At 31.4% G+C, this 24,414-nt stretch overlaps 1 protein-coding gene across 2 annotated transcripts in view; it reads right to left on the reverse strand.

The window, feature by feature from the left end:
* The window catches only part of LOC145277788 (unconventional myosin-XIX-like), a 176,825-nt gene that overhangs the window by 48,767 nt on the left and 103,644 nt on the right, over positions 1-24,414 (reverse strand). The window contains exons 22-24 of one of the 2 annotated variants that reach the window (XM_080129583.1): positions 23,086-23,106; positions 2,280-2,416; positions 835-967 (exon numbers count right to left, since the gene is read on the reverse strand). In XM_080129583.1, the coding sequence (XP_079985709.1) occupies positions 835-967; positions 2,280-2,416; positions 23,086-23,106 (291 nt within the window). The remainder of the gene's footprint in view (positions 1-834; positions 968-2,279; positions 2,417-23,085; positions 23,107-24,414) is intronic. The other variant, XM_080129594.1, reaches the window with a different exon arrangement.

Below are 24,414 nucleotides of genomic sequence, written 5' to 3' on the forward strand. Positions count from 1 at the left end.
CCCTCACCAATCTTTCACAAAAAACACCCGTCTAGCTGAAACCACTGTCAACAATTTTTCCCACTCTTTATCTGTGCCTAAATCAAAATGTAAATTCCATAAACAAAGCTTCTTTCTTAGAAGTGCACGCGTGTGGAACGCTCTTTCGTTTGCCTATTTACCACCTGACTACAACTTGGATGTCTTCAAGTCCAACGTAAACAAATTCCTGATAAACCGCCCCCTTTAGTAAGACACTTTATCAAATTCCATTACTAATGATTACTACAATATTATCCCATTGATTACTGTACACGCAATAACTCTTATCCCCAAGTGGCTTCCAGGCCTTGATAAGTGGTGACTACCATGTAATATAAAGAAAAAAAAAAGAAGATATGTGCAGAACAAGAGTTTTTGGGTTAGTAGATGTAGAACAGTTAAAGAAGCAGGATCAGTTGGCAATGAGAAGCCAAAGAAAACATAGGACGTGCTAAGATGAAGTTAAATAAAAACCTGGCCAGAGATAGATTAGTTTAAAAATCAATATGTAAAATGAACATTAAACTGAATACATTGAATATGAAAGCCCTCGATAATTATGTCTAGTTTTTATAAACAAATGCCTTCAGGCATATCTTTATTCTTATCATTGTTTAACAAAAACGTCTTTCTTTTTGGTCTTCTTAAAAAAACTTGATCTATTTCTTTTGGTTTTCTTGTTCAATATGATTTCATTGATTTCCTTTCACGAGCCAACGATTTATAGAGACACGATTAACCTTATATTCACCAGTTTTATACAAGAAAGAAAAAGCTGGGGGGGGGGCAGAAGGTTTTATTGTATGTACTCACCCTTCTCAATACACAATGCAGCATCTTTCTTTTGCTGAAGATGTCTTCGTTGTTTATATCGACGCCAGGCTTGCTGAATAGTAGCGACTTTTTCTACGATCACGACTGAGCGGGCAGACTCGAGCCTGTCGAACTAGAGAAAAAAAAAAATAATTCAATAACTGTATAATGTAAATGTGAAATTATGTAACAATAGTCTTGTTTGCTCATTTATCTTATATAAAATAAAGAAAGATTTTCCCTTATTTATTTGACAAGCATAGCTTAATAAGCAACTACTACTGCTACAAAAAAAAAAAAGCTTTGTAATACATTTTTGCAATCCATTATCAAGGTCGCAAGAAAAATGGTTGGATCATTCTACCACTCCAGAATGTATCTCGCACTTAACACAATCCTCTACCTACATAAAATACATCTGGATGAAGTACTCTAACCACATTTGGGAGGAGTACATTTCAGAGCACCTTTTTGTACCTTGATAGAGTACAAAACCGACTTAAAAATCTAGGGGGAGAGGGGAATGTCCTCTTCTCTTCCCTACAGCCACTTTCTCACAGAAGAGATATTGCTAGTCTCTCTGATCTGTCGTTATTTTCTTGGTAGGTGCTCGACTGAATTTCAATCTATGGTACCCCCCTATAAAACATTTATGACAAAAACTCATCTATCTACAACCACTCAACAATTTCCATTTATCCTTCTGTGTACCTAAATCTAAATGGAGCTTCCATGAGCAAAGTTTTATTTCTAAAACTATCTGTCTTTGGAACGCAATACCAGGGGCAACTTTTACCAGCATGGTCATTTTCAAGTCCAATGTAAACAAATTCTTGTTGAGTAGTTCTCTTAAATAATCAAATTCTGCCCGATTTCAACCATTGTTACCAATGATCACAGTGTTATCTCACTGTACACCTGACAAATTCATTTATCTTTATCCTCGAGTGGCCTTTGGGCCTTCATAAGTAGTGACTCTTTAATAGACAAAACAAATTTCTCTCACATTAATCAATTTAATTATTTAGTTAGGATCGATATTTCAATTACTTTTTTTTTTCTAAAGAAAAAGTTGTTTTCACTCTCTCACTGACATGTACTAATAGTCCTCTTCTCTTCTTCAGATCTTAATGTTTCTTCCACTAACATTTAGCTACGATTGTTTATGTTACTTCAAATCAATTTAATGTTAAGGTTAATCAAATCACATGACTAAATTCATAAGACATTTCACTTATTACCTGGGTACAAATGAAGATATGATCAAAACCTGTAAATCATATAATGCAGCAAAAGGAAGTATATATATATTTTTTTACATAGGCATAACCACTTATCAAGGCCCAGCGATCACTCGAGGATAACATAGTAATCCTCAATAATAGCTCGAGTAATATTCTTGCTAAATAAACAAATATTGGAAATAAAAAAAAAAGCATGTTCACCTGAAGTTGTGATAAAAATATCTTGTTCTTTCCAAAATGTCTGCTAAATGAGACGCCATCGACTTCATTTGGAGATTCACTGATTTCTTGAAGAACGGCAGCACAACATTTCATCAAATGTTCCAAGTTGGAAAGACCTAAAAAAAAAACAAAAAACATTTTAAATATAAAATAATATGCATCAGTGCAAAAGGAAAAATATTATTGGCATATTGATATAGCAGTCAAGGATAAAGGCCTTTTTTTCTCTTGTGGAGAAATGTACATGCTAGGTGATTTGGCTACATACTGACCAATCAGCTTGCAGGGCATATTAATTTCATCTGTCCTTGAAGAACTTTTTCAGCCCTTTTCTGAATCATGGTCAGTCAGCAAAGAGAATCCTGAAAGCAACAAGAAAAGACATCCGTTCTTTCTCTCCTGTCTCTGTCCACTGGACACTCAAGCATCGACTATCTTCATCTTAAGATAATTACTTCAGCGGTTCAAAGAACTTTCAATTTTTCATTTTCCTCACTCTGACACTCTCCAACTTTCATACACTTGAATAAACCATTTCTTTGTTGTTAGAAAAGAGGTTTTGTTCTTTCTTGCATGTGACGGTTTGCATTACACAGAATTAATATATGTGCATCGCATTTCTTTGAATAGTGACCCTGACGTACATCTCATATCTATTAGTGATGGGACGATTCCAACATTTTTCCCAGATTCTGATACAATTACTAATTCCGAAATAAATTCCCAATTCTTTACAAATCTCTAAACATTTAAGTATAAAGTTGTTATTTTGTCCCGATTACCCTAAAAACACATTAAATGTGCAGATATTTTCTCAAACGTAAAAACACACTTGTAGAGGAGGTGATCTATTGATTTTAGCTTTACTGGTAATAATAAAATCAATAAATATTGCAGTGTAGGATTTTGTTTTAAACAAAATAAAATAAAAAAGATAATTAAAGGAATCATTTTTGACATCGAAAAATAGGCACAAATTTTCTGATTCCCGATTAATCATCCCAACAGCCCTTTTGTGAATCATGGTCAGTCAGCAAAGAGAATCCTGAAAGCAACAAGAAAAGACATCCCTTCTTTCTCTCCTGTCCCTGTCCACTGGACACTCAAGCATCGACTATCTTCACCTTAAGATAATTACTTCAAAACCAAGCATCAACTATCTTCACCTTAAGATAATTACTTCAAAACCAAGCATCGACTATCTTCACCTTAAGATAATTACTTCAAAACCAAGCATCGACTATCTTCACCTTAAGATAATTACTTCAAAACCAAGCATTGACTATCTTCACCTTAAGATAATTACTTCAAAACCAAGCATCGACTATCTTCACCTTAAGATAATTACTTCAAAACCAAGCATCAACTATCTTCACCTTAAGATAATTACTTCAAAACCAAAAAAAAAGCAGGAAAACAATTGTTAAAAAAAAAAAAATCAAAGCTTTTGTGGAAGATAAGGCCAAGTTTATTTCATTAACAACGAAAAAGTGAAGAATTAGTTGTAGATGAGATTTCAGAGTGCTCAGAAACGCTAGAAGTGAAGAAGTTTCATCTACAAGAAGTTGAGTAAACACATTTGTTTCATTTGTCGTGTGATTTTGCATGTAACAGTGTGTGTAAAATAAGTAGACATTGTGGATGATTGTGTATATTAGCTTGCCTGTTTGATTAGAAAGAAAGTGTGTGCATGAGTTCAGGGAGCTTTGTGTATATGCTGTTGCTGTGCATACAATAGTTTGTGAATGTTTTTTGTTGTGTATGTCACCTGCCCACAACATCTGAAGCTTTTTTTTTTTTTTTTTAAATATGTTTTCATGTGAGTTAGATCTGAGAGAAGAACCAGAAAAGAGAAGAATAAAGCTTTAAGTGTGAGTTTTTATATTACATGCATAATTAGGTAAATATTTTTGAACTTGTGATTGGTTAAAAAAAAAAAAAATGGCTGATTTTCAGCTTTTGTCTTACCAAGAGACAAAACAATATTTTCTACTGTTGCTTCCATATTTTTTCCTTTCATTTTATTTTCTGGTCAGCAGTTGACCAAAATATTCCAATTAAAAAAATACTTCCATGCTTTTCATATCAAGTAGCTTGAGTAATATATCCAAGTAATAATATAATTATTTTTTCTTTCTTCAATTTGCTGTATACTACATACACAGTAAATAATACATTGAGACAGAATTAACTCTCTCACACACACGAATATATATATATATGAATATTATATATAAATTAATAAAGAATGTTAGTATGAATAGTTGGGTTTAATGACTTTATTTTTAAAATTCAAAATGGCGAAATGGAAACATATTAAAGGTATTTGCAGCTTCTCTTCCAATTTTCGGATTTTAATCATGTCAAATCACACTTTATTTCCTTTTGACGGATTGATTGTTGCTATTTCTTCTGATGAGTTATGGGCATTATAGATTCACTGATTAATATAATAATTAAGTGATTGATTTTACGCTAAAAAACAGATACTGTCAAGAATTATAAATGTCAACTGAATTAAAGGAATAATCATGAATTGTCATTTATTCACTATATTGCTCTATAATTACATTGAGCTTCTTAAATAAGGATTGGTATATAATATATTTCTACAAATATATATATATATATATATATATTACTAGCAAAAGTACCCATCGTTTACTAGGTTCAAAAACATCCTACAGAAAATGGACTCTGATTTATTAAAGTATGATAGGTTATGAAAAGGAAGGGTTGTAAAGAGATAGCTTCGAATTTGGGGGTATCAAAACCAAAGCAAAATATGATGAAAGTAAAAATAAAATAGATAAACCCCATAATTTATTATACCATACCTGTTCACACTGAAACACTTATCACAATATTCTGTAGATCTATATTAAAAAACCTTGTTAAACTTTGTGTCATATTTCCATTCTATGGAGGTCAGGCGCGAACGAACACCCCATAATTTTATTATACCATATTTCTTCAAACTGAAACATAATTATTAAAGTATACTTACGCAGATAGATATGAAAAGTCTTTATTAAAGTTTGTGCCTATTTCCATTCTATGGAGGCCAGGCGTGAACGCAGACCCCACAATTTTATTATACCATCCCTATTTAAGTTAAAACATACTTATCAAAGTATTATTATGTACATCTATATCAAAAACACTTGTAAACGTTTTCTTTTAATTTTTAAATTTTTTATTTCCATACTTTGTGGACCAGGCACGTACGCAGACCCCACAATTTAATGAATCATCATTATGCCAGATCAAACATACCCATTCCTGTGTCTCGATACATCTTCTATCATTATATGTGATCAGTTTTCTATAATAGTCAATCATATAGGAGCCTATTCGTGACCAGACAAACGCACAGACGTTCAGCTTTATATTATAGATTATTATTATATTTTGTAGTTTTAATTGTTCATCTATTTTTTTTTATTATTCTAAACCTTAATTATAAAAACCTTTTCTTTGAATCAAAATTCAAGACTGATTTCCTTATTCTAATAATTCTTTTTGAGCTCTGAAAGAATTTCTGAAAATCAAAATTCATTTTATTTTCTTTGTTATATTTCAGTCATGTCTCAAAATCGACCTTTTCTAGTTGTAATTTTTTTTAATGGAAATCGCTCCAGAGAAGGCCACCTGATCCAAGGAGCTAAAAACAAAAACAACAAAAATTACAACTAGTCAACAATATGTGTTTGATATATAGATTTCAGCCCAACAAACAGTAATTCTTCCCTTCCCCTTGTAAGAAAGATCACTCATGGAATATAAGAACTAAAGGACAAAATAATGGAAGCAAAATCTGCTGAAAGTAAACCCAAGGTCCACTTTTTACTTTCCGGAAAACTAGTTAAAAATAAAAGCAAATATGAATGAAACATTAAATGTTAGGATCATCAGCAACTCTAAGTATGGATCAAAAACAAAAAACAAATCAAGATGAAAATGACATTATTTCATATATGTATAATATTAGTTACATGCGTTTTCATATTGATAGGTAAAAAAAGATGTTATGGTAAGAATTAATGGTTAATGATAAAGAACAGTTGATTATCAACTGAAACCAAAATCGCCAAAAATGAATAGGCCTTTATAAATTAATAGAGCCTAACATTAAAGAATCGATTAGTACAAAGTTTAGTAATTCGTTTATTTTATTAGTAACTAGCGAGGGGTACCCGGCGTTGCCCGGGTGTTTGGGGGGGGGGTTTAAAAAAAAAGTAAGTATGAGGATCGAACCCGAACCGTTGAGGCAAAGTTGTAAATTAAAGTGTGAAAAAAAAAAAACGTGCGATGTTAACCATTGCCCCACCACGAGATGCTAACGGAAACACGTTTGAATTTATTTAATTAGTTGGTAGGTGCCCGTTTTAATGAGCTAATGAGGTCAAGTTTGACTGCAGAATAGTATTCATTTACTGCTGAACGCTTTTTTTCCCACCCCCAAGATGTTATAGGAAAAAGACTAACCCACATGCGGCGAGCGACAAATATTGAATATTTATCTTCCCGAAATCGAGCAAATTAAATAGACAGGTGAGCTTCGTTGTTAACTGTGAGATATTATGATTTCTATGTGATATAAAAAGTTTTAAAAAGTTGTGAACCGACCGACCGCTTCTCTGAAAGAAGCTTTTTGTAGACACACAGAAAAAGCAAACACACATACATACATTTTCGCTTTTATATTTATAGACAACTTAATACTAGATTTCCAAGCCAGGTTTTAAACAATTATTAGATGACCCACAATCTGCTGGTAAATGTTGATACACTGTGGTTCGTCTGTTGGAACAAGAAAGACCATCTGATCATCTTAGGGATGATTGATGACTTGTACTGGGAGTTTGTTTAAAGTGAAGCTGGTTTGCCGCAGAAACAGTCTCACTCTCTTGTTCAACTAGCCTGATCCAGCAGCGGGACAGGGTTGAGATAGAAGCCACGTCGGATGTATGAGCTGCTGGAAGTGTCAATGTTCTCTTACATACAAGGCCTGGTATTCCCAAATGGTTATCCATATGGTATTCACCAGGCTCAACATTGCTTAAGTTCAGTGATCTAACGAGAACCAGTGCGTCAATATGATTATGCCGCATGTTGGTACATTATACATTAGTGAATACACTTAGCGACCTAATTTGATTGTGAATGTCAATAAAGATTTTAAAACTACATTTATTTAATAAAAAGGGAAAGGTAGTTTGCTTGAAACATTGCTGGTAAATAAATATGGAGGAGTATAAGAAGGCTATAGCAATGCAGGGAACCGGGTATTGAAATGTATGAACAAAAATGGACAAATGAAAGGAGATCTTGTAGAGTTTTTATTTTATTTTTCTTTTATCTCCAGATGTCGATTTATTTATAAAACAATCACAAGATAAAAATCAGTAAACACGGACATACTGTTTGGGATAATCGGGATGGTGGAAATCTTTAATATCTTGAAAATATCTTTTTTCAAAAAGAAAAAAAAACAAAGAATGCTGTTAAAAAAAGAGTAAATATCATAAAAAACTAACCGGAAGTGGGATTAGTTGCACTGTTAAGCAGAAATAGGACTTTTTTGTTTTTAAATTAGTTCAGTATTTTAGTCGTGTTACCTTATCCATTATCCATTATCATCACTATTGTCATCATCATCATCATCATCATCATCATCATTTTCACTCTTATTTTTTTCCTTTTTTATTGTTTATTTGTTAATTTATTACTTGGTTTAATTTTAGCGAATGAGAAATCAGTGTTTTAATTCAGGCCTGAAGTAGCAGTAGTAACGCCACTAGTTAAATCGACCATTTGTTGTTATTGCTGCAATATTTTTGTACATGTTTGCAATTATAAATAAAAAAATTATCATTTTACTGTATTCTGACTTAACTCAAACTATATAATGCAAAGATTTATTTTTAGTACAGTTGAAGATAAAATGAAAAAGTATTGCTGGTACGGTGATTGAACTCACCAAGTTAGGATTTTCCCATCCCCTTTTCCCACCACTTCTCATTTCATTTCCTCTTCTATTTATTACATTTCATGTACAAACAATGAAGCAAGGTTATCAGAGCTTTAATATTATATAACTACGTGTAGAAAAAAAAATCATTTTATTTCTCATTTCTCTTATAATTGAGTCTGTTTCAATATCTGTATGTATAGCAAACAAACAAATGTTAGATGGTTAGATTCTGATGCAGAAAACAGCAATTCTTCCCTCTTTGTCAGAAACATCACTCATGGAACCTGAGAAGTAAAGAACAAAATAAGAGAAGTGAGAGTTACGAGGCAGCCGGAAATAAACCTAAGATTCACTTTTTATTCTCCTTAATTCTCAAAAAGGAGCACTTTGGATGAAACAAAAATAAAAATTGCTCCAGTCAAGAAGAACCTCTTTTCTTCCAACAGAACAGATACTACACCTTGCATTATTTATTTGCAGAAAGATATAAAAAAAAATTATATTTAAAACAAATTAGATACAAAAGTGTAAGGAGAAAGGATGTTAACAATCACCCTTAGTCTAACGTGATAAGAATGTCTATTGGTACTCTTAACTAGAATCATCTCAGTCACCAGAATACCACATTTACATTAGAATTGTCCAACCTTAGATAACTCCAAATTTGTTGGAAATTTTCACTCTTTGACCCCAGCTTGAAGGTCAGGAAGTTAGTTTATTAATCAGTCATACAATGGCTGTCTCAGAACTTCCACGATTTCACCAAGTCTTCCAACTTCTGAGTCTTACAACTAGTATAATTGCAACCTCATCGACTATTATGTGTTATGCGAAATTGAGAAATGCAAGCTGATTGCCAAGATCAAACTGGTGTTCTGACATCTCTCTTAGGACACTAAAGGGCATAGGCTTCAGATTCAGGCCATGTCGGAGGCTCAGAATGGCTTCTTCAATTGAGCTATGTTTAGCAAAAGACCCTATAAGAAGGGCCGCTACTCATTCACCCCTGCGGCCAAATCGTGTTATAATAATGGGCCATGAGCCAGGCAAAGGCCATTAATGAAACATTAAGGGAAATTACTTACGCAGACTATTATCAATCTAAATCCTTAAAACCATAACACACACACAAAAAAAGAAAATCTAAAAATAAAAACACCTAACAAAAATTAGTTCTCCTTAGGAAATGTCAAAATTCTTCAAAGTGAAAAAAAAAAAATTACTCGAAGCAAAATTTGGTGGAATTATGCCGAGTATGATTGAAACAATTATTGAAAAGATAAAAACATGGCCCATTGAAAGATTCCAGCAACTTACATTGGATGGGTGGCAAGGATAAGCGAGGGAGGGAAAGTTGCTGTTGAAGGAATGAAGTAGAAAGCCAACTGAGCCAACATTTTGAAGCTGTCTCCACTTAATGTCTATCGCCGGTCAGTCAATCAAATCAGCTCTCAGTTTTAATTTTATGTTTATCTTTTTTTTTTTTTTGTTACATAGAAATGGAGGTGATTAATTTTGATTGTATTTTTACAGTCATAGTATTCAAATTCTGCAGGGTGGATCAAGGGAAGATAACAGCAGACCTTTTGTTAGATTTGAAAGCTTCATATCTCATTTTAAAAATAAAGTCATTGATGATCAGGCTCAAGGACCTTCGTGGGCTGGATATGGCCCACAGGTTGTATGTTACCAACCCTTGCTCTAAAGGATGCTCTTTCTATTTTGAGGATACATTATTATTGATCAAGATATGATCGGCTTTCTTCTTTCTTTTCCACAAAAAGTATCAAATCCTAAACACTGTACATGTGCACAACGTCTATATCAGTGTTTTACTCTCATTTCCTTTTTACATTGTTTTTCTCTTTTTTCCCTTTTCTGCTGACTTCATTCTTTCTTTGGTTTTCTATCTTTACAAATGTCTTTCTTCGTGTTAATTATTTAAATGTACATTTTAGATTCTTGATTTTTTTTTAAAACTATGGTGTTTATTTGATTTTTAACCAAACGATTGTTTTAAAAAAATTATTTTCCAAGTTAAATTTAATTATTACGGCATTGTTTGCCAATCAAATTTAATTATTACGACATTATTTGTCAATCAAATTTAATTATTACGACATTATTTGTCAATCAAATTTAATTATTACGACATTATTTGTCAATCAAATTTAATTATTACGGCATTGTTTGTCAAGCATTTGATTGGCAAACAATGTCGTAATAATGAACAAATTATTATGAAACTAACTTGTATTTATTATGGTGATGCTGTTTTAATCTCGGTTTATAAAATGATAAGATTTAAATAAATTTTCAAGTTTTCAATCTTTTAATACATGAAAATTTGCTAAGAACTTTGAAGCTAGCTTAAATAATTTTTACAAACTTTAAATGCTTGAAAATTTCAAAGGGTCACAAAAGAATTCATTTTTATTTTAAACTATGAAAAAGTATATAAGAAGAAATTTAAGTTTATACAAAGCAGAACAATGCAAAGGTGTGACAGAAAGACTCAAACTAACGCAATTTAGATCAATAAGCGAAACTGTATAGCTGGCTCCACCATTATATCTTAATTTATATATATATATATATATATATATATATATATATATATATATATATATATATATATATATGTATTAAATCCCCGGAACAGTGTTTCATGGTAAACAATTGATGATCCCTTAAAAAATAAATTATTACTGGTGCTATAGTGAATTCAAGAGAGCAAGTTGATGCAGTGATTGCAGATGATTGAATGACTTATTGACTAAATAGTTTTCTAATGATTGATGAAAAATATTTTTTTTTTTGTATAGTTTTAAAGGTTAAAACTTCCAAGGCTATATATATATATATATATATATATATATATATATATATAAAGTCACTGAAGGGTTGAAAATCTTTGTCATTTTACCATAAATGATTATTTTTTTCTTTATTTCTCTATTTCAGATATTTTACAGATAATACTTTGGAAATTAATTATAGATAAGTATAGCACTGAATACCGAATGCAAGTTGTGAAATCGTTTTACCAAAATCAGGGTCAAGTTCAGCGACTTTTTGGACACCTTGTATATACCAATCATGCAGTTGGTAAGGAAAGTTTACTCGACAAAAGCAAGTGTGAACTTCAATCTAATAAAAATATTAATATTTATATATTCATCCCAACCAAATAAAAAACTCAATACGATGACAATAGGAAGTAGAGCTTGACACAAAAAGCATAAATGCAAACCCTAAATCACAATTTACATGTAAAATTTATTTTCCGACAGAATACCTCAAACAAAGATGATTAATAAATCCTTATTCCGCGGAGTTTCAAAGAATGAAAAATTCTTCATTTCAGAGGAAAGAAATATGTTAGCAAATTTATACACATAGCAAAGCTAAAAATTTGATGGTTTTAGCATTGTATGAAACGACACTATATGAGTGTGGTTATAAAATGCAAAAAAATATTTGCAGACTGTTTATAAAAATGAAAAACAAACCAAAATAGGTAATTCCAGAGTATAATGAAGCCTTTTGGTGAGATCAAGAAACGAAGAAAGTTCTTTTTAGTGTAGCCATCAACAATTGTGGGTTTTTTTTAAAGGTTTTCATCATATTTTTATTTTAAAATATTTTTATTCTCCCTTTTTTTTTTTTCTATTTGTTACTTAGTAATATATATATATATATATATATATATATATATATGTTGGATGTGATAACTAATGGCTACACATATGCAAACATGTTTCAGTGAAAATCACCTCATCAGGCCAAAAATATTCACGAGATACTCTCGTGGCAGGGTGGTCACTGAAACATGTTTGCATACGTGTAGCCATTAGTTATCACACCCAACATATTTATATTGCTCTGTCTTAACATTGAGCACTCTTTGGTTGACACATTTTGGTTTTGTTTAAATAATACTACCAATATACTATAATATATATATATTCGGAATTACCATTAATCTCAATCCACAATGATCAAGTTTGGTAATATTGTTATTATATATATATATATATATATATATATATATATATATATATATATATATACTTACATGTTTTTTTTTCTTTTATACTATATTTTACATGTAGTTCTTACTTGCATCAGACAGTCAGATGGTGTTTCTGTGATGCTATATTTCGAGATTTCTTCCCTTCATCAGGCGTGTGTTCAACTTTTAAACGTGCATGGCAGGTTTTATTGTAGGTTCACAGAAATTGGAGATTAATTTATTTGTTTCAGATGCATAATTTATTGTTATGTTAGTTTAAGTCTATCCGTAACACCTTTGCATTGTTCTGTCTTCTATATAACTTAAATTTCTTATATACACATTAAATAATGCTTCAAGCAAACTAGCCTATTATGAAAAACAGATTAAAATGGTTGACTTTTTTTTTTTTTACAGAAATGCATTATGGTGAATTTTATTTTAGCATTAGTTTTTTTTTTAATTTGATACTTTATGCTATTGTATATTTGATTTCAATAAATAACTGCAAAAAATAAAAAATATTAATTTAATGTGTAATTATCAAAGTTACGTAATGTTAATATGAGAAACACACATGTACACCATGTCTATACTTCTAATGGCATTGCTGATTTAGTATTATGGAGTATTGTTGTCACATTTGGGCTGATGCATCTGCTACTAGGCTCTCACTCCTGGACAGGGTTCAAAGGAGAGTCGCCAACCTAATTGATCCTAAACTGTCAGCTAGGCTTCAGCCTCTGTCCCATCACAAAATATTGCATCCTTCTACCTGTTTTGCAAGTATTTTAATGGTATATGCTCCGATGAACTACAAGCCCCTTGTACCCTCTCAACATAAATACCCCCGACAAACAGCAAAGTCCCACCCTTACACAGTAGAGATCCCCAGATACTGGAAAGCCTTCTACACTAATAGTTTCTTTCCCAGAATTGCTAGACTTTGGAATTCATTGCTGGGTTCCTATTTCCTAACTGTACTGACATGCAGAAGTTCAAATGTAATGTAAAGAGTCATTTTACTGCTAAACTCTCTAAATAGTATCCCTGCAATTATGTTCTAGTTAGTAGCCCCTACATCAAAGTGGCACTGTGCCTTGTTTGGGGTGAAAATGCAAAAAAAGACTGGGCTAGTGCTTAGGAGAGATGGAGAAAAATTCCAGATTACTAGCCGGCTTACACTTAAATATATTTTAATTCATGCAGATCCAATTCTTAGTTGAATATTATATATGTATATCTAGTACTGGTTTCAAAAGTTAGAAAAAAAAAAAATGATTTGGGTGTCAACAGCTAGAATCGAAACCAAAACATTTAGCACTCCAACCGCATTCCCTACCATTTCAGCTAGCCCGACAGTTAGATAAGATTTAAAATTAAACCACTTCTAGCTATGATTGAATTTGCATGTGCGTAAAACTAATAGAAATACTGAAGCTGAAATGAACATTTTACATTTCTTCAACTTCTTGTCATATTTCTGGACACATTATAAATCATCCTTAGTGTATGATTACTATTTCTTGTTAATTTCAGTGTTATGTAATCAGTAGTTTAATAGTTTATCGGTTAAATATTTGCACACATACATCTACTGTTTTTATTTATATAGATTTGGGTCATTCATAGCAATAAAAGTTTGATTGTGATATTGTTACATTTTATCTGTTGTGGACTGGTTCCTTAACTAAACAAGGTGGATCCCACCCGCAATCATATTTACATTTTATAGATCAAGTTAATTGAAATGACATTTTCTGAAATGTCAGACAAAATGTTGACAAGTTCTAAAAGTAATAAACATTGAATCTTTTAACAAAATAAGTGATAATAAGTGACCGTTTTGCAACAAAATGGAAATAAAAATGCTTAAAAAATGGATGAATGTTGAACTAATAAGGTGGCGAAGAAAAAGTATAGATACAAATTAACACAAACGGATATTATCAAAATATGTCCAATTAAACTTGAGAAATTTTGTAAATAAAATGCTATTTCAAACTTACGTGCTGCCACATTCAGTTTAACATCTTTTTACATGATGTCATGAGTTGGCCGGCTTTTAGAAAATGACTTCTAAACTAACCTATCTCTGGTCAGGTCTTTATTCTTCCCTCTTTCTTTAAAATCTATCCTTATGATCTCCCAATGTTTCCCTTGACCTTCTCCTGCAAACTGACCCTAAATTGCTCTACATCTACTCATCCAAAAACTTATATTCATTCTTTCAATGTGACCATACTAACAAAGTCTCCTGTTCTGCACACATCTTCCTATATTGTTCAAATTTAATCTTACTCTGAGGTCATCAAATCTAAACCTGTGTTTAACACTCGCACATCATTTCTCGTCATGCAACACATGTCCTTAGCTCTCACTGGCCGCGTTTCATTTGCACACACATGAATCTTTGCTTGGCCGACATTGGTAATGCTCTGCTGGTTAGTTATGGCAAAAGTTCCCTGAGCTTATTCAATCGATTGCTAACTTGCAATCACACTAATGGTACACTGATGAGAAGGAAAAAAAAAAATCATAAGCTCACATTGAATAGAAAATCGATTGATGACAAGTACTGCGCGAAACTGGCTGATAGCCAGTGTTCACTGCCGGGATTAAAAGATCGCTTGAGCTTACAGACAACAACTTTGACTGATGATTATGTCCCCCGCCCCACCCTTCCTCCTTATGTGGGAAATCAAAGAAAAACTTACTCAAATCATTAAGTGTCTTTGCATGTGTAATAAAAATAATTGCTCCCTTTTTAAATGTTTCCGGGTGGTATTAATAGTAGTAATACTATCTATTTGCTATGTAAACGTAGTAGTAGTAAGGCTATCATGTTTCTGAATTTTTAAGACAATAGTTTGGATTATTTGGATTACTGATCCTGAGTGTCATTTTTCACACCGTTTCGACCGATGTAACCTCCGACCTTCTTCAGGTATATCTTGTCGAACTTGGGAATATACATGGAATTTCAAATGGAACCATTCATGTAATCCATGGGGGTAGCATGCTCAAACTAGTAAGACAGTGAACATCAAAAACAAAAATAAGTTTAAGGCGCATACTAGAGCTGTCTACAAGAACCAGTGGTTTAGCGGATAAAGTATTTGATAAAATTCAGTTGTAAGTTACAATTCTCAGGCCGTGTTAGGTAGCAGTCATAATGAAACTTAGGTATGGTTTTCTTATTTAAGAGGATGGCTCAACAGAAACTTATTTACATTAGATTTAAAAATGACCATGTTATAGTCAAATGAGAAGTAGTCTATGGTATTGTATTCCACATGTGAACATTTCTAGGAAAGAAACTTTGCATGGAATTTTTGTTTAGTTTTAGGCACAGATCAAAAGTGAGTGAGATTTTTAGCAGTTGTTGTAACTATACAAATATTTATTGCTGAGGTTTTACAGGGAGATAGATTGAAGCTCAGTCGAGCACCTACTATAAAAGTAACGATAGAGCAGAGACAGACTCACAACAACTCTTCTATGGGAAAGAGGAAGTAGGAAGGCAAAAAGGTCCTTGCCTACTAAATTTTGAAGACAGTTTTGTACCCTGTCAAGGCAGGAAAGGGTTACTCTTAGGAGCTCCACCTCGGACGTGATGACAGTACTCTATCTTAGGATGTATTTGTACAGATAGAAGATTGCATTGCGAGTGAGATACTTTCTGGAGCAGTAGAATGACCCCACTATTTTTCTAGTGATTTTGACAATGGATCTGATGTAGGTCTTCCGTTTCAGGTCCAGAGTGAAGGTCAGTTTGTCAAAGCAAGGTGCTTCCTCAAGACAAAAGCTCTTCATTTCAGCTGCAGCCAAGTGAGAATATGAGCGTTGGTGGTGAAACATAATTTCGATATCAATTTATTCAAATCAAGAGCCGTTTATCACCCAAACTATTTGCTTTCTCTTTTACTTTCAACAGTGATCTTCTTAAAAATAATAATTAGAAAATTTTTACTTCATGTAAAAATACTTTCATTACTATCAAACAGGGTAAAAAAACATCTTTGAAATCTAGTGGGTGAGAACCTTTTTGTTTCCCTACTTCCTCTTTTTCACAGAAGAGACGTTGTGAGTTTGCCTCTGCTCTATTGTTATTTTCATTGCAGATGCTTGACTGAGCTTCTTTCTATCTATGGTCACACCCCCTGAAAAACATTCCCAACAAATACTTATCTAGATACAATAACTGTCAATAATTTTCCTTACTCTCTACTAGTGCCTAAAACTAAATGAAAATTCTATGAGTAAAGTTTCTTTTCTAGAATTCGCCATCTGTCGAACACAGTATCACAGAATTGCTTTTCAGCTGATTATAACATGGCTGTTTTAAAGTCTAATATAAATAAGTTCTTGTTGAGCCGTCCTCTTAAATAATCAAACCCTTCTCCAGTTTCACCATTATCGATCATCGCAGTGTTATCTCATTGTCTACTGGACACTCAGTAAACCTTATTTTCTGAGTGGCCCTTTAGTCATGATAATAAAAATAATTTTTTTAAAGTAAACAAAATAAAATAAAAACAAAATAGTACCATCCTTCCAATGTTTGTGTACAGAGATTATTATTTTATCATCCCCCCTCGAAATTACTAGTAACTAACGGGGGAAAAAAAGCTGGGATTAAGATGAATTTCCCAACCTGGAAGTTTGGCTGGGGGGGGGGGGGGTCCAAACATCCCACCAGGTGTTGAGTCATCATTACCATTAGAAATAAAAACTGTCTGTTTTAAACAATGCCATCTAATTTATTAACAACTATTTCGATTTAACTTTATTTATTATCAAATCAATTATTTTCAGCTTTTTATCTTAACAACTGTAATCAGTTTCAACTAAGAAAGTTTAAGTAAATCTGTAGATTAACACTCCCAGCTAAATCCCCCCCCCCCAAAAAAAAACGAGATTTTACATTTTTAGGTGATTACGTGTGGACCTGCTCACAAAAAGAAAACACATGCTGGAAAGAAAAACAAAAAGAAAAAAGATTATTTTAGAATTTAGAATGGGGATCAGTTTTGTATATGAATTTAATGCATGATTAACCTCCATTTTCAGATTATTCTAACTTTTTAAGACAGTTAACTAAATTTTTTTACCACTAATCTTAAGTCTGATTGGACCATGTTGTAATCACCTAAAAAATAGAATCCCCCAAATAAAGCACAAAACTTATTTTCCATAGAAAAAAAAATGTTTAACTGATTTAAAATGGTCCAGTAATGAAGAGGGGGATCAGTTTATGTCAAATTTATATGTAAAACTGATCCCCTACTCTAAATTTAAAAATAATTGTGTTTATAAAATTGTTTTTTCCTTCCAACAATTTTTCAGGGTGTTCATATGCAATTGCCTAAAAAAATGTAGAATCTAAATTTCTTTCGGAGCAGAGATAAATGAGGAGGGTGTATGGATGATTAAGCTGAAGATGTTAATTTACAATAATACCAAAGTTAAAATTAAGAAAAAGACTGCAGGTGTGCAGTAGCAGGAAGGAGACAGGAAGTCATTCTTTGATGAAGAAAGATCTTCTACCTCTACTACCAGCTTCGTAAATTGTTTGAAGTATGGTAAAATTAACATTTCAGCGAGAACATTTATAAGAGAGCAAAGGGAGGTGAGGCAAAGCAAAATTAGACCAGAAGAGGAAGAGAAGAAAAACAGGAAAAAAGATAATGTAAGAAGAGAAATAAAATCCAATCAAATGGTGGAAAAGGAAATAAGAACTTAAGACTTTAGCGATTTGATAGAAATCAGCCTTTTCTTATTAAAGACAAAAAGCAGAGAACTCACATTTATGGATTTAAGTGCAATTCTGATTTTTCCTGATTCAAAAAAAAAGAAAAAGAAAAAAAGAACGCATATGCTCTATGTACGTTGCTGTGAGGATGCTCCTTTGTAATTATGAAATAATATGAATGTTTAAATATGTATTATTATTTATTCACGCTTACAAAACACCCAAATTAATATTTATAGATAATTATTAAATCAAGTAAATATATATATATATATATATATATATATATATATATATATATATATATATATATATACTTATGAGGTTCAGAGGTAAGAACAGGAGTTTCTTGGGTTCTTCAATTTTCCTAAGTAAAATCTGTGCACAATTCTCACTTGTTCTTTTATAGAGTACACACGTTTTTAGTAAAAAAAACAAAAAAAAAAACATAAATAAATAAAATAAATTTTTATAGAGTCCACATGTTTTAGAAAAAAAAAATAAAAATAAATAAATTTTTAAAAAGTTTAAAAAGTACAAATGATGATTTTGCTTGACTGTCCTCCTATGGTCTCTTTTTTCTCACCGCCCAAAAACCTCTTTCTAATGCTCAATGTCCATCACCAATCCCTATCTAAGAGCGTTAATAAGTTAAAATGTAAATTTTACATGCATATTTAAAATTACACTTATTTAAAAAAAAAAAAAGCAAAACAAACACAGAAAAATCTTTATGTACGTACTTGTCACAGAATGAAGAGATCATATTCCAAAAAATCATATACAGTAGCGTCCAAAAGTTAAGGAATGGTTGATCATTTTTTTTTAAATGGCTTCTAACTTTATCTATGAAAAAGGGAGAAAAATTTTTGGTGAATTTTCTAATGTTTAATAATGGTAGTTAAATAATAAAAATATAAATATTTTTTTTATTTTGAATACATATTAGTTTTTTACATATAAATAAATTTAATTAAATTACTGGTGTCCAAAAGTTATAGAACGGAGGAAATTATTAATGAAAAAACAAAGAATCCTTTCAGTATTTAGTGGAAAGGCCCTTGTTTTCAATCACACTATGGCATCTTTTGCTGCAAGACAGAACTAATCGTTTACATGTTATAGGGGAGATGTTATTCCAGGATTTTCTTATACATTCCCATAAATCATCAAGATTTTTTTTTTTTCTGTGATCTTATCACCAATAATTTTCCAAACATTTTTATGGTCGGGTCTCTGAGCTGGCCAATCCATAACGCAAATATTGAATCTATTTTGCTCTTCTAAAACTATTTTTGCTTTTTGGCACGGTGCGCTGTTTTGCATAAAGATATCAGAACCAGAAAGATTAGGAACCACATGTTCTCTAATCAATTCTCTGTACATTCGGGGATTTACTTTTCCATGAATCCTCACAAAGGGGCCAGTACCTTTTGAAGATATCATGCCCCATACCATTATACTATCCCCCCTTTAAATTTTATGGTACTTTTAACGCACTTAGGGGACAGTCTTTCTCCATCTTTTCTTCTGACATGTGGTCTGATCCAGAAAGAGTGACTTTAGATTCATCACTAAAATTAATGTTTTCCAATTTTTCAGTGAATAACAATCTGGTCTTTTTATTTTTAATAGAAATTAAAGGCTTTGAGCATGGACTTCTTGAAAATAATCAAACTTTGTTTAATCTTTGTGAGATCATTTGTCTGGAAATATTTTGTCCAGTTTTGGATGTAAAATCCCGGTATATCAAAGCCGCAGTTTTAAAGTGATCAGAACGAGATGATTGAGTGATTTTTCTATCCTCCCTCTTAGTTGTTATTCAGGGTCGGCCTGATTTTTTCGTTTTCAGTCAATGGTAAACCTTTTTTTTTTTCCTATTTTCAATAACCTGAAAAACAACGCTTTTAGAGCTGTTCAATATTTTAGCAATCTCCCCTATGGCCTTTTTTTCATCATAATGGTCACAAATAAGCTGTTTTTCTTGTATAGATAGATTTTTTCAAATATTTGGAGTCGACATTTTGTTAAGTTGTTATTAAAATTGCTAAAGTTTGTATTAATTTTTCCCCGTTCCTTAAGTTTTGGACGCCTGTAATTTAATTAAAATTATTCATATATAAAAAACTAATATATATTCAAAATCAAAAATAAACATTTTTTTTTTTTATTCAACTACCATTATTAAATATTGGAAAATTCACCAAAAAATTTTTTTGCCTTTTCATAGATAAAGTTAGAAGCCACTCAATAAAAATGATCGACTGTTCCTTTACTTTTGGATGCTACTATACATTGACTAAGCAATTTTTTTTTTAAATTAAGAAAATTCAATTTTACAATTTTTAGTGATTGATAATAAAATGATAATAAAATAGCACGAGTCATAAATCTCGGTAGTCAAATGGAGTTGTTGGCCTTTGAATTTTAACACATTCTAAAACAATATAGCTGCTCCCGACCTTCTCCTTGCTTCCCCATAAAATTTGATTTTTTTTTATTTAAAAAAACAAAACAAAAAACAAAACAAAAAAAAAAAAACAACAACAAAAAAAACAAACTACTTGATCAATTTGTGATTTTTGGAATATGGTATCTTTGTTCTATGACGAGTATGTATATAGTAAAGATTTGTCTGTATATATATATATATATATATATATATATATATATATATATATTTTTTTTTTTAAATAAGTGTAATTCTAAATAAGCACCGAATTTTCTAGAAAGAAAAAAATGTTTCAGAATTTGTTGAAATGTGGACAAATATTTTGTATTATTCAGATTACTATTCCCATCTTGGGAATTATTCCCACAATGTTTCGGATGATGTACCCCCCTTCCTGACCTCGTTCAAATTTTTGAATCAATACAGAATTTCAAACTAAACATTTTACTTAAGGGGTGGGAGTAGATTGTTTGCATTCTACTGACAGAACAAGAAAAATCTACCTCAGTGTATTAAATAAAGGATTCAGTTCGAAATTCTGTATAGATTTCAAAGTTAGGCAATAGATATTCCCGAGTTTGACAAGACACGCCTGTTAGTTACACCGGAAGTTACAACGACCGAAACATTGTAAAAGTAACATCCAAGGTAATAGTAATAGTTTGGATAATCCAAATAATAAAAATACAACAAAATTAACATTTGTGCTTTTTTTTTTTTTTTTTTTTTTTTTTTTTTAAATTTCATGATGGTAACGTTTGGTATTTCAGTGAAAAAGATCTAAGAAACAGTAACGAATGTCTAAATTTGTATTTTTAAAGTTCAATATACTTTATATCTACTTATACAAGGATCAACCTTTGAAGGTCAATTTTTCATGTTAAAAGAATGAGAGATGTATGTGGAGAGAAAAATCAACTTATTTACAACAGTTCTAATCGAAACCCAACCATTTGAAAGACACAGAATAACTTCATGGTTTCAGAAATTTACATATTGATAAACTTCATGGTTTCAGAAATTTACATATTGATAAACTTCATGGTTTTAGAAATTAACATATTGACGAACTTCACTTTAAGAATACAACGAACCAATTCTTTTCATACATTATTCATAAAGTAAAAACTGCTTGAATCATGGAGTGTATTCAAAATAAATTTGACACTTACTAGAAATGAAAGAAAAAATTTTTCTGTTTTGAAAAGAAAATAGTGGCCATTACTTCTTTAAACATTTCATTAAAAAATTAAACTATATATTGGATTGAAATTTAACATATTAATGACTGGATAAATATCAATGAAAAAAGGGCTCTTAAAAATCTAATATATAAAAGGCACAATGTCTGTCTGTCTGTTTCCATATTTCCAAACTCTTTCTCTTCCGAAATTAAAAGTCGCAGAGTGGTGCTAGAGACCTCAAATGATTGGATTTTTTATGGATTGTTCTTTTATGGATTTTTAGCAGATTAAAATATTTTTTAAGGAGTCAAAATTGTACATTCATCTTAGTTTATTTTTTATCAGTTCATATGCGAGTCACATTGGTACAGTGGTAATGTCACAAGCTTTGAATGCTACAGTTTTGTTTTCGGTTTCGATTCAAGCTGATGGCAACCAAATACTTTTTAAATTTTACTAAAATTTTCTCAAAATATTTATCTACAAAAATTAAGGGTCAATCTAGTTGAGGTTAACTTTACATGTGAATAAATATGAAAAATTGACATCTTAATTTAATTTGAGGCTTTATTGTTAAAGTTAAAAACATGTATTAATCAGGGAAAAATGGAGCCAAATTAAAGTGGATGATTCTTTACAAGCAAACTGCATTGGAAAAAAAAAGCCATCTTATTTTTTTTAAATTTCTTTTGTGCATCATGGGGTGTATTTGGATAAAAATAAACTCTTCGAATCTTAATGGATTTTTGTAAGAAATAAGTATTTATTTTTATTTGAATTTATATACGAGAATATGGGTCTTAGCCATGTTGTTTGCCCTGTTTTAGACAAAAAAAAAAAAGCTCAAACTATTTTCAGGTTTTGATAATTTGTGAATCTATTTTTTGTCGATTAGTGAGTATCAGTTGCCAGTTTCTTTCATTTTGAAAATGAGAAAAATGAGATTGCTAAAAAGTAATTTTCTTTAAATATTTTATTTAGAAACAAATGAGAAAAATTAAAATCACATTTTTAAGAATCATTTTTTCATTTCAAAAATGATACAAACCCTTAAATTAGGAATGCTTTGAGAAGCTGTGAAAATTAGGTTCACAGAGCATCCAAATATAAAAATAAACATTTTCATGCTGCTCGAGTCTAAAACAGAGACAAACAAAATGGCTGACACCTGGAACATTATCATGTATTGAATAACATTAATAACCCCCACTCCCTGTTTTCCCCAAATTGAACTACTGAAAAAAAAATAAAATGGTGTTTTTCTTTTAAATTGCAGTGAGATTGAGGCAGTAAATGTGTTATTAGAAGAAAGGGAAAAAACGCTCGAGTCAGTTGAAGCTTGTAATTGAGTCGCAGTATTAAAAGTGTGAATGTCTTGGAACCAGCAATAAAAATGACTTACCATTTGGCGGACACAAATTATCTGGAAGTGAGAGACTTGTGATTATAAATAATTGATGACAAAAATATAAAACGCGAATGGAATTTTGTTGATAAAAAAATAAATGGAAAAGCGGAAGTCACTATGAAAAAGTTCTTTGAATATAAAGAACAAAATATCAATGTTTTTGGTTTGATCTGTAGTATTTAGCTGTTATCCAACTTTCCGTTAATTTTTTCTCAACATTTTGTCCATATATATTTTTCTACAAAATTGATCTTCTAAAAAAAGAAATAAAAGATTAAAAAAAGAAAAAAAATCAAACCTCTTTATTAATTGAGCACTTCCAATATATTCCTCACATCAAGTTATCCTTGATAGTTACACACTGACTCGATAGAGCATCAATCGCTGGTTCCTCGTTTTTAGACATTCACAGCAAGAACTTATCTTGCTTCCACAGTTACAAAAAAACTTTCCTCTCTTTCTCTGTGTGCCTAATAGCAAACGCAATTTCCATGAACAGTGTTTCTTCCAAAAGAAAATTCCCATTTGTGAAGCACATTAGCGTGGGATTTCTTCCCTGTGAGCTATAACATGATCATGTTCAAATCCAATGTCAAAAAATACTTGTAATAAGCTATCCTTATAAGTAATTAAACTTTGCTAATTCTATTCATCAGTTTCAATCCATACATAATATTCATCATTCAACTGATAATCTATCCATCTCATTAAACCTTATCCTTGAGTTGTCTTTAGCATTGATAAATGGTTATTTTTATTTACTATTAACCAAATATTTACTGAAATAAAAAATGCAATAACATGAAATAAAATTTTATTTAAAAAAATTGTCCAAATTCAATTGAGTCCCCCAAATGTGAGTAATTATTTAATGAATATATATGTATATATATTAGCGGGGGGGGGGGATACCCAGCGTTGCCCGGGTGTTTGTAGGTGTGAATGTTGAAAATAGGTGTAAAAGAAAAAAAAGTTTTGGTCGGAAGGTCGGATTGAACCCTGAAGCCTTAACGCGAAGGTGGAAACGAAAGTGAAAAAAGCCAATGGCCTAACCATCTGCGCACGAGGGAGAGGAACCGATCAGGGGTTTATATGAAGGTTTATGAAGCAAAATAAACAGGTGCAAGGAAGTCTGACCTATTTTTGCGCTGCAAACCAAATCATTCGTAGACATACACAAGAAGTGAACACACATACACACACACACACATTTTCGCTTTTATATTTATAGATGAAGGTAGTCCTGCATAATTTGACCCGAATTGTCGTGAATTCCCGTCAATCGTTGATTGGGTGAGACCGGCAATCATCGGTGTCAGCCGC

Source organism: Euprymna scolopes, chromosome 1, assembly GCF_053919585.1.
Source record: "Euprymna scolopes isolate OS-2025 chromosome 1, ASM5391958v1, whole genome shotgun sequence".
NCBI lineage: Eukaryota > Metazoa > Mollusca > Cephalopoda > Sepiida > Sepiolidae > Euprymna > Euprymna scolopes.